The sequence below is a fragment of the Pempheris klunzingeri genome, chromosome 17 (assembly GCF_042242105.1).
Source record: "Pempheris klunzingeri isolate RE-2024b chromosome 17, fPemKlu1.hap1, whole genome shotgun sequence".
In the NCBI taxonomy this organism is placed as follows: Eukaryota; Metazoa; Chordata; class Actinopteri; order Acropomatiformes; family Pempheridae; genus Pempheris; species Pempheris klunzingeri.
Window position 1 is genome coordinate 10,479,939 of NC_092028.1, and position 12,092 is coordinate 10,492,030.

A 12,092-nucleotide genomic window follows, 5' to 3' on the forward strand; every position below is an offset into this window, starting at 1 on the left:
CATTTTTTAAGTGTATTCATAATTCATATACATATTGACAGGTTTCTAATACAGCATTGTTTTGATAGTGTAACTGTCTTCTTCTCAGCTTGACTTCTTTTTTTTTTTTTTTTTTTACAAGAATAACAATAAAAAATGATAAAGACAACACCATGTACGACTCACTTTTAAATTTTATGGCAATGCTTCTTTTGAATAGATTTTGCATCTCCCGATCAAACCGCTGCTGTGTCGCTGAAGAAGGAAACCATTCAAAAGTACTTGGTAAGGCTTGCTCCCCATTGGCCAGAACAGTCGGCCAATCACAGCCTCTCGTATGACAACCTCTCCAAAGTTTTCAGTTCCAAAAATGTTTCATCACTGTCCGAGTGACTGACGCCTGTCAGTCGAACAGAACTTCCTATGTAGAGCATACGCGTCTGTGCACCCAGTACACAGTTCCACACCGATGGAGACTCCTCAGCGTCCCGTCCATCACCTTTTTCCGGTCGGCATGGTTAAAGATGGCGGACATGCATTAGTCCATAGTGTTATCTCCTCCTCTTACAAGGCTCCGTCCTTCTCTTTGCACATTATGAACATTTTGTACTTGAAAAATAAGATTGAGTCCATCTGATTTTTCATGAATACTATCTGTACCGTAAAAACCCCAGTGATGAAAAATAAGAACACTTTTCAAAAGGACCAAAAATGGAATCAAAGACCCAGATATCAACATTTTTCAGTTTCTCACACACACTCGCTGCTCATTCATACACGTGACTTTTGAAAGGCAACAGATGTCCGTTCTCCAAGGCAATAATGTCTTTGTGGCAAACTCGACCCTGACATTCCAGACAGCATCGCTCTGGCTCCTCCTTCCTCTCCAGGAATGAAAAAAAAAAAAAAAAAGTCCAATTCATAAGTTGACTGTATATAAAGTGAGTTACATCCACTTCATTTTCATGAGTAAATAATGATGAGGTTACAAAATAATAATGAGGACTAAAATAATAATTGTGATCATCCTAATATAAGATAAAATACTACTCGTGAGAGGATACAAAATTCTCTCCTTTTCTTTTCTGGGTTTGACACCCAACTTGCTCCCGATGCGCTTCTTCAAAGCAATCAAAAGAAAACCAGAAAACAAAAAAAGGTAAATGACGATAAACAAGAGTTGAACACTTTGAGGGTGTCTGAGGAAAATCAAAGTAAACCTAGAGAGGAAGTTTGTTTCTTTTGTTCTTTGCAGAAAAGTTCCTCCATCAGTCTTGATGTCTCACTTTATTCCACTTTGATCGTTGTAGTTTTTTTTTTTTTTGAACTCCATTCCTCTGTGTTGCACGTCCATGTTTTTTTTTTCTTTTTCTGCTTTTAAGTAAAGAGCAATAATTCTCTTAGAAAAAAAAAAAGGTTTCTTTTCTCCGTTGTCTTAAATGTAAATGATGCTGATTCCTGTTGAAAAAATTGTACATTCCCTTTTGTTGTTCTCTGTAACAGATGCCAGTCCTGTCCGTTCACATTTGGGGCTGCCGCACACAACAAGTCTCATTTGTCAGTCTTCTATTGTCCAAACTGACCTGGAAAAGGAAACGCGCAAAAAAAAGAAACTGAGATTAGCATTATCACCGAGGCCCCTGCACTTCCATACAGCAGACTGAAGTGCTTTCACACATAGCACATTTCTTTAATGGAGGCAACCTCTGTGAGACTAATGGGCAGATCATCACAGGTTCTGTCATGACTGCCAGTCCTTTACTGATCATCTCTCTTACTGACAGACTCCATATTGTTTAAATGTACACATGCAAGTTGAGGCATGCACCAAAATCAAATGGATTAAAAAAATAATATATATTGATAACATGATGAAGTAAAGAGGAACCCTAGCATACCATCAGCATTCTGCTGACATCTTTACTTCAAGAGAAAGAAAAGCAGGGATATGGTGTGGCAGCCTTTAGTTTCCATGGGGACAGAATGGACTGAGAGTGAGGGGGAGGTAGTGAAAGGGAGTGATGGGCAGGAGTACGGCCACCAAGGTGTGCTGAGGACGAGCGTGAGAGCAGGAGTCGGAGAACCAGCCAACAAAGAGCATAGAGGAGCCGTTGTACTGCTGCGTGAAATTAAACTGTCTGAACAGAAAAGGTATGAGCAGCCCCGAGGCAACAAATTAGTGCCTGTTTACTGAAGGTGCCTTGATGAGAAACCAGTCTCCCTCTAAATAATGAGAAAAAAAAGTGTTCCGCAGATGAATATTTATTTGTGGTGATCGAAGTCCTTTTGTGGTGAGGTGGGATTTTACACTTGCGAGCTGGCTGCAGAACATCCCTTCATTACACGCTAACATCCAATTAGGGATGCACCATTCTAGCACTCTAGTTCACACTTTTAATTACACCCTGAATGTTCTGACAATGACGCATGCTGAAAACACACACTCGCTCGCAAATGCGGGTACACAAGCACATACAGCTGGATGTGAACTTACAGCTCCCAGGCTCCTGCGTCTCTTCTCCTGCTTCGTTTGTCTCAGCCTCTCTCGGACTGCTCCAGGTACACTGACTTGGCTGGCCGGATGCTCTGGGTAAACTGAGAGGGGACGAGAAGAGGAGAGGTGAGGGGCGGAGAAAGACAGGGAGAAAATTGCTGGATTTTGAGGAATAGATTGAAAGAAATGAAGTGCGACGGCTCAGTCGGTGATTGGGCTGTGAGAAACTAGAGTGACAAACGAAAAAGTGAGAGGATTTTCACACATGAGGAAACTTCCCTAGAAACGGTGTGTAAACCAACCTCTCTTTCTTTACCTTGTGCTTCGGACACCGCAGGGAGAAGTTATCTTCATTCAGAGAGCAATCTGAAAGAGGGACAGAAAATATCGGTAATCTACAGATATTGATATACACACAGCTCTGACAGTACAACCAATATTTGCTGCTACTTTAAACAGGTACAAAGATCCATTATTGCATTTTCACTTTGTATTTAATGCATCCACTCACCTGCTTCAATAGCACACAGGTAGTGGTAGCGAAGTGTACAGCCTTTACTGTAGCAGCCCAGGGTTGAGCCAACCATCTCACAGTATGAGCAGCACTGAGCAGAGACGGGCAGAATGGCAAAGTGATAAAAATCAATAACCATATGAAAGTATTACTAATATAATGTAGGGCATTTGATATAAAAACATATGGACTACTGACATGTGTGTTTATCAGTTAACACTGAAATAGTGCTACAGTCAACATGGATTTATAAATCATGTGGAATACCCCAAAACAAAACAGGTCAAATAGATGCAGAGGTCACTCACTGTTTCTCTGGCGCCATCTAGTGCCTCCTGCAGGCCGTACAGTCTCCCATTGACAAGGTACACTCCACTGGTCCACACTATACATCCTTCGTGGACCCACAGCTCCTCTGGGTCCATGGGCATCTGAGGCAGCTGGGCGAGTTGTGCCAAGGGCCCCAGGGAGTCCAAGGCTGGCGGAGGCGGCTGGAAAGGGAGGGACGCCTTGCTGTTGGATGGCACCATTCTGGGGGAGTCCTCACTAGATTTGTGCCTCCGTTTAAAGCGGGGATGCGAGGTCAGCTTTCTGTGTTGAGGTCGTTGTTGAGCTTCGTCGGTCGGCGGCGGCTGCTGCTGCTGCTGCTGCTGCTGCTGCTGCTGCTGCTGCTGATGCTGCTGCTGCTGCTGCTGCTGCTGCTGTTGCTGCTGCTGCTGTTGTTGCTGCTGCAGCTGCAGCTGTTGCTGTTTCTGCATCTGTTGCTGGTCAATCTCCAGGTCTGGCTCTCTCTTAAGCTCGGGGATAGGTCGGATGTCTAGATTCAAATCCCAGGTTAGAGATGTTGTTTTACTGGTGGTGGGGGAGGAGGAGGAAGAGGAGGCGGTGTTACTGAGTTTGCCAGCCATATGCATCGTTTCCTCTCTACCATCTATGGAGGCAGTACTGACTGTAGTGGTAAAAGATGTTGGTTTTGAATCTAGGCTGATGCCATAGTCACTCTCAGTTGAAGGCTTGGTAAACTGAGCATCTTGTGTTTGTGTGTCTTGGATAGTGCTCAAAGCATTGGAGCTTATGTCTGAATTTGGTCCCGTTTTGTTTGTGCCTGTGGTTGCTTGACATTGCCTGACCTGGGGCTGGTTCTTGGGTAGCTTTGCAGCATATTCAGCTGGATAGAAGGGCCCATAGAGATCTCCAAGGTGTTTGTAATTTGCCCATTTCTGACACAGGCAGCAAAGCAGGCGCCCAGAGTGATTGGTCTCTGTAATCACAGGGCCTGCAACAACATAGCCAGATGAAGGAAGTGCTTTTCCTGACTGAAGTGTGGTTTCCACCTCGTCTGTCTCCCTTTTCTCTGATTCTCTGTCTCTCCTTGATAACTGGGAGGAAAGAGCTGAGGTCAGGAGAGAATCAATTCCACTCCCGCTTGCTTTCCCTCCGACTGCACCACGCTCTCCTTTCATCTTGTCCTCCTCAGCATTTACAATGGTGCACACGGCCCCAATCTCAGGTATTTTCTTCTCCACGTGTATGTGTGGAACAAACGGGCCCTTTCTATTTGGATCCACAAATACTCTATTTGCGCCAAGGCTCCCTCCTGCTCCCAAAGGTGTATCGGGGTCATCTTTGGCGACTGGTGGCGCTGTCGCTGCTGCACCTCTCCTTCTCCTCCTCTGTCGCCCTCTTGCCTCTAGTGGCTCATTTTCATCTTTCACACCTCGGCGTCTCCTTCGCACAGGTTTGACCTCAATCTCTGGCTGCGTGTCCTCACTCTCAACATCCAGTTTCACTACCTGGGTTAAAACGGGTGGGGCCAGTGCGGGAGTGTTTACATTGTCTGTCAGAGGGGGTTCTGCAGGGGCTGGTGTGCTGCCGGCAGTCTGCACTATCGGTGGGGTTGTGGCAGCAGCTGTAGTTGGAGTGGGTGGGGCTGGAGGAGCACTCAGAGTTGTGCTCTGAGCCTGGGCTTGAGACTGGCCCTGCGTCTGTGCTTGGGCTGGGTTCTGGGCCCGTTTTTGTTTATTCACACTCCCTACGGGCCTGCCTTTCTTCTTGCCAGATGGGAAGTAGCCTTTAGGCACAACATTATCCGATAGTTTAGAATCTTGTGGCGACAGACTGGACCTGACGGAGGACATCTGATGTTGTCTATTCAGCATGTGTCCTTGAGCCTGACTATGGTGGGGTGGGGTGGTTCCATAGTAGTCACTGCCAGGATAATCATCAAATCCCATGCCAGATTCTTGAAGTTTCTGTCGAAGAAGGTTAGCGGCAGACTGCTCTCCTCTTCTTGTCTCGAGCTCTTGGTAAGTGTTGGTGAAATGCTGAATGTCTGACAGGGCAGATGAAGATGGGGGTGGGGAACCCTGGACTGGGCGAGGGAGAGGCGGTGGAGGGGGTAAAGGTCCAAGCAAAGTGAAATCCTCCTTGTCACCAGATGCGGATGCCACGGCGGCTGCTAATCCAAAGTCAAAGTCTTGTGGTTTAAGGGCTTGGGACGTCTGATGAGGATCACACGGGTAGGCAGACGGAGGTAAAGGCCCAGTATCATCAACTACTCTGAAGGGAATCATGTCGTTTAATGAGTGACTTTCATCCATGTAACTGTCGTCCCCTCCTGCAACCCTGGGGAAATGTGCTAAGTCTTGGTCCTGTGAATCATTAAACGGTGGTATTTCTGAGTGAGAGAAGCCGGAGTAATGATTTGACTCATCATCAGCATGGCCTGCTGGCTTTTTAATATTTGGTGTGATTTTCTGCACTATTGCTTCCAGTTTCAAACCCCGTCCTTTCCTGGAACCCAAAACCTTGGTATTACCACTTGATGGAGATAGAGGCTGTGAATAAGTACTCTCTCCAAGCAGAGGGGACGTGAGTCTGGGACAAGGGAGGTCTGAACTGGATGGGTCATCTTCATTGTGATGGCTAGACTCAGACTGAGCCCCGGGGGAGTGATGTGAATTTGTGGCAGCCCTCTGCTGAGAAGCATCCTGGAGTTGCCTTTTGGCAGGAATAGGAGAGATAAAAGAGCGAACCCTCCTTCGCAATATTAGTGGGTTTGTGTCTCCAGAACCCCCAGCTTTTGTCTGACGCTGCACCTGTGGCTGAGCTGAGTTAATCTCAGCTGAGGGTTTCGTGGAGCTCTGTGGAGGGAGTGGGCAGGGATGTTTGGCTTCCTCAGCGGCTCCTCTGGAGACCTCAGGTTCAGCGGCATTCTGGCCACGAGTCATTTGTGGAGGAACAGGGCCGTGTGAAGCTACAGGAGCAGGAGTATGAGGAGGTGGGAGAGGCGGCTGTGTTCTGTAGTAGGAGTCTCCCTCTATCATTCGAGTGCCTTCTCTCACAGGGTGTGTCGACTCCCACACTTTTAAATCAAAGTAAGGGCTTTGATGATGGAGTGACGTTTTGGTTGCATGTTGTTCACTGGGCATGTCAGTTTGAGAGATCATCCTCTGTCTCTGTTCTGATTGGCCGACCTTAAGTCTTCCTGGAGATGGACCAGGCTGCATCATCATCTCCTTTGACGGCCTGTGCTGCATTGCTTTTACCCAGTCGTTCATGTCATGGGGGAGATGAGGCGGGCCACGAGGGAGAGGATACATTTGAAGCTTATTTGTGGATTGAGTCTGGGGGGATATGGTATGGTATGGGTGGTGGGAAGGAAAATGGGGGTTACTGCGTGGCATCATATTCCCTTCTCTTGTATCTCCATATCGATATCCAGGAAAACTGCTGCCACTGCCAGTTGATAAATCAACACCATGAAGATAAGGCTGGTGCCTTGAAGGTGAAGATAATGGATTAGTGCTCATAGGATGAGAAGGCAAGGGTGTAATATCAACACCACCTCGCCTATAGGGGTCAGCATTCATTACAACAGATGAGTGAACAGACTTGGAATGATAATCCACATCAGCCTCATTAGCTGAACCGCTGCCATGATGATCAGTTTGTACATTTGCAGCGTCTGGGCCAGCCTCTTTTGATACTGTTTCCATTTTCACCACTTGCTTCTCTCCAGTATCCTTTTTACTCAGATCATTGGCTGCTGCCGGAGAGGAAAATGGCTGTTGAATCACAGAGGCTCCGCTCTGACTTTTCTCCCGCTCTCTTTCTCTGTCACTTTCCCTGTCCCTCTCTGGTGTGCTGCGTCTGTTTGGCGACACATCACAGATGACAGAGCGCCGCTCTGATGGGGCTAATATGGAGCCTGATGATTTCTGAGACTCACTTTGACCAATGCTGCCTGTTAGTGGCTCTGGCTCTTGCAAAAGGAGTTCCTGCACAGCAGAGGATGGAGCTGACACATTAGATAACACTTTTCTCTGTGGTAGGGAATAGTCAGCTAAGTTTATATGTTTTGGTGGTGGTTGCTGAGACTCTGTAGCCTGTGTTAAATGACTCTGGGACACACCAACTTCAGTTTTTTCAGCATTTTGTAATATCTTAGTGTTGGATGCTGACTTCACCGAGGACTGGGGATCTGTGGTAAAATCTGGCTCACTTCCATGCCTCTGGTTTGGATGTGGGGGCTTTACAGAATGAGCCGAAGCCTCAGTCACTCCACTTTGCATCCTCATACTTTCAGTCATGCTAAATGGGTGTCTGGTTTGAAACTGTTGTTGAACTTGGAGATGGGCAGGAAAGACCTGCTCTGGTCTGCCATAACGTCTGTCTAAATTGTAACCTTGCAGAACTTCTTGTAAAAGGCTTGGAAACTGCTGCATTTGTGAATTATCCTCATGACTTTTAGCTCCTGCTCCTTGTCCTCTCTTCACCAAAGCCTCTGCAATAGAACCAACATCTTTTGGATGCCCAGGGCCGTATCCAGTTTGTGGCTGTTGGTACCCCAAGTATCTGGAATTTGATTCCATTACACCCGCTGGGCCAGCCCTCCCTCTGTTTTTCATTGACAAATCTGAGCCATATGTTGATTCTGGGTGGCCATATTTATGTGGTCCAGACTGAGGAAGATTTTGAGGCCGTCCGAAATTTGATTTCTGGTGATGGGAGGAATACAGACTCAGATCTACACCTTCATCTCCGTTATGACTGCTTGACTCTCTTAAGAACGAATGTGACTGTTTCTCTTCTATGCAGTTGTCTTGGGGATGCTTGCTTTTTTCAGTGTGACTTCCCTCAGACCTAGCTGAAACAATCACACCGACACTACTGGCACTCTGCTGTTCCTCCAATGTGTGCTTTTCTTCCTTCTCATTATTGTGTAATCTGGATGCAGTGTGCAACCTATTTTCTTTTTCCTGACCATTTTGTGTATTGACTTCTCCGTCTCCTTGCATCTGGCTGCTACTTTTCTCTGTTTTCTCAACTGTGCCTTCACCTTCATTTTTGATGACTTCGTTTTTAATTTCTGTTGTCTTCCTATGGCCAGCTCTATGGTCATTATATGTTAAATCAGGTTTGGAGACACAATTTGGCTGAGGAGGAAGAATGCTGGAGGAGGTGGATGAGGGGGATGAGGAAACTGGAGGTGCTGAATGTGAAGTTGGGCCAGCCTCTAATGACTGACATCCAAAAGATGGAGATGATGATGAAGAGGGAACGAGAGCTTCATTTGCTTTTGTTTCAGAAACACTTGGTTCTTTTGACGGTGAATCAGAGTTGACCGTTTTAACATTTGATGCTTGTCCAGTCTGTGATTGACTCTGAGACTGAGGTTGATAGCCAGTTGGTTCAGATCCACTGCTTGCACCACTCATCTGCCTCACTCTCCCATGTTCCCCTTCAGAAAACTGCTCCTCCCGCTCCACCTTGGTCCCTGCTGAGCCTCCAGCTGACATCAGTGAGGAGTCTTCATCACCACCAGCATCTAAGCTGGCACCATCACCAATCCCCCCTGCACTTCCATCTTTAACTGTGCTAGTACTTGAAGCTGCACTTGCATTTCGACTCCTTGGTTGTGATGGGGGCATGCCATGTGTTGCCTGTTGCACCTGCCCCCCATCTTTCCCCTTCTTCTGTGAAAGCACAGTGTCAGTGAGGAGCATGTGTTGAATTGTGTTTGGTAAATTGGCTACTTGTGAGCTCAAGGCGCTAAGACTATTCAGGCCGGCATCCTGCATTTTTTCAAGTGCAGAGGATGAATAAACAGCAGAGCCCTCCTCTCGAGATCCAATGCCTGTTCCTAGACCCATTTTGTTGCGACCTGTTGGAGGAAGACTGCTCCCTCCTACTGTGCTCATGCTTTGAGCTTTATGACTACCACTGCTACCACAACTACTGATGCTGCTATTTGAGTTGGGCGTGGGACTTAGCTGAGGCATGGTCTGCAGTAATCTACCCTGACCATGGCTGCTACGGGGGTTTGATGTAGGAGGATGTGAAGGACCATGTCCTGAGGGGTTTCCATGTGCCTCTGAGACACCCATCAAAGGGGAGGGAGAGGAGCTACAACTGGGGGAATGCACTGCAGAAGCGGCTGGAGAGGGGTTGGATATCGGGCTGAAGTTTTGGTTAATTTGGGCTTGTTGAGCATTGGGGTGCATTGGGGATTTGGCTATTTCTTGAGATGCTGCTTGAGGTATACTGGGATTGGAGGCTTGATGATGTTTAGCATATACAGAACCTGGAGATGGTCCCTGGTGCTGCTTCAGAGAGTTGTCATAACCTACCCCTAAATTGTGCTGTGAGTTGCGGTGCTGTAGTGTGGCTTGCTTATGAAGTGAATGTGTCTGTGGGGAAAATCCAGGATAATTTGAAGCATGGTAACTCTGTTGAACATTTTCCATTGGCCCCACATTGTTAGCAGCAACTGAACTGGAGACTGAGTTTGAACTGGAGTTCACACTGGGAGAACTGTTGACTTTGGGATCGAACCCAGTGCTGGCAGCCCCGTCGAGATATCTCTGTGGAGGGGGGCTGTACATTCCTGATGACCCTGTGGATGCTCCACCCTGTGGGGAATAGTGTGGGTACTGAGGGGTCATTCTGTGCCCCGAGTGTGGATAGCTCCTATGCTGCTGTCCATGGTGGACAGCTGTGAAGGTTTGCCCATGCTGGCGATGCTGCATCTGAGAACCTGGCACAGACTGCATTGCAGGGTTCTGACTCATATTGTACTGATGAGAAGGAGAGAATGCTCCAGCACCAGCACCTCCACCCGAACCAGCACTGGAGCCATAGTCTACTGGATATGGTGACATCAGGGCAGACGATGGTGCAGAGCCAGAACCAGCATGTCGGTACTGGTGAGGTATATGTCCATCAATATTAGGATATCCAAAGCTTGCCCCATAACCCATGCCACCCCGTCTGTGCCTGTCTTTTCCACCCATTGAAAAATAATAATCCATGACGTCCTTCCTGTAAGGGTTGTTTGTGTTGCCACTGTGAATGTTACCCTGTGTTGGCGGTGGCTCCACAGCTCCTCTGTTTCGAGCACTGTAAGCAAGCATGTGGCTGGCTTGACTGGGGTGGTGATGGCCTCTGTGCAGGCTCTGCTGTTGCATCCCTACGTAATCATCTGTCATCCTTGGGGAGATCTGGGTGTCTGCTGGCTGAGGGGGATACGGAGGTCCCCCTCCACCCCTCCCACTAAACCCCGGCGGCAGAGAGGGGGGAGCCGGACTGTTAGAAAAATTCTGCATTGTTTTTCCAAGTTTGAATTAAAAACGGAAATATCTGTCAGTGTCTATACCAGGGAATGCTTCTGATCAGACACTGGAAGGCTTATGGCAGTAACCATAAATGACAAAGAGAGAGTCTATGGCCTGGCAGTAAAACAAGGAAATGCTTTTGAAATCCACCAAAGAGTTCAAGCTGAGGAATATATATCGCAGATGTTATAATCACTTTTTTGTAGCAGGAAGTGGTGGGGAGGTTTGACGGACGAGGATTTTACCAATATATGAAAAGGCCAAATGGTAAAAATCGTACTTTTCGGATGTGATGATAGTATGGTTGTTGTCACTTTTTTTTTTTTTTTTTTTTTTTTTAAAAAGGTTCACTTATCAGCTGGGTCTTAAGATTTTCAAAAATTAAAAAAACAAGATATGTTTTGAAGCAGGTCGTTACTGCAGAAGATTAGAAGTACGCAGTCATTTCCATGACGCTGAAGCAGTTTGGCACTGAGCGAACAATGATATCGTGGACGACTGACACACCACCAAGTGAGATGATCAACCTGAAATGTCTTTACATGTATATGCTCCGCTATAAGAACAGCTCAAGCAAACAGAGCTATGTTAGGATGAAATTGGGTCCGAGAGTCTCTTGTGCAAAAAAAAGAAAAAAAAAAAAAAAAACCCAACTCGATAAAACCATTGAGACTGTGTTCCGTCACAACAAATCCTTAAGTTCATCAACATGCGTAAGTTTGCCGGGACCTGACTCACACCCGTGTGAGACAAAAACTGCAGTAACGTGAATCAAGGGGCCTGAACACAGACCCTCACTAAACACTTCCAGAGGCAAACACTCCATTGATATTTTCATCAGCTCTTGGATGCAGAATGTAATACTTTTTGAGACTTTCTTTTCTTGGTCATTCCCTTTCATATACGGTTTTCTTTTTTGAGTTTTTTGCTATTGCATGCATTCATTCGGACTGTAGAAGTCTTTGGTCCCTATTTTTAGTAATTGTGCTTTCTTGTGACTCTTGTGTTCAGATTCTTCTTGGTGCTCTCCTGTATCTTCAGCATGTAGCTGTCTTACCTTTGCTTTTTTCTGTCAACCATCATTTAATTCTACCTAGTTCCATGGCAACAATTTTCCAACAAAGAGGGTAATCCATTTATTCCACTTCAAGTTCAGTCAATACTCCTGTTTTCTGTTTTTCTTCAGTAATTCCATGCAGACACGAGGAGCTGCTGACCAGAAGCCTTTACAGATCTGCAAATACAAAAGATGAATCAAAAAAGTTAGCATGCAATAATGAAAAAGTACCCTTTATGTGCCATACATTGTGCTAAAGCTCTGTTGTAATTAAATCATTATGAAGATGGCCATACAGTAATACTAAAAAGCCTTTTGGGGCTAGTTTATTATTCTGTTTGTCTGAGTATTTTTATTAATTAATTTAATTTCAACAATTCAGTGGTTTGCCAATACAATTACAAACAAAATGTACAAAATTAGTTTTGAGCC

At 46.1% G+C, this 12,092-nt stretch overlaps 1 protein-coding gene across 2 annotated transcripts; it reads right to left on the reverse strand.

Moving 5' to 3' along the window:
* Positions 1–11,668, reverse strand: tcf20 (transcription factor 20). Of its 2 annotated transcripts, none has more exons than XM_070847823.1 (5): positions 3,296–11,668; positions 2,985–3,078; positions 2,790–2,839; positions 2,474–2,574; positions 1–1,562 (listed from the first exon to the last, which is right to left on the reverse strand). In XM_070847823.1, exons 1-4 carry the CDS (start codon positions 10,592–10,594, stop codon positions 2,515–2,517), a joined length of 7,503 nt encoding a protein of 2,500 aa, XP_070703924.1. In that variant the 5' UTR covers positions 10,595–11,668; the 3' UTR covers positions 1–1,562; positions 2,474–2,514. The 2 variants fall into 2 exon arrangements, with proteins under 2 accessions (XP_070703924.1, XP_070703923.1); XM_070847822.1 differs by having other exon boundaries at positions 2,776–2,839.
* Between the last annotated feature and the right edge of the window lie 424 nt (positions 11,669–12,092).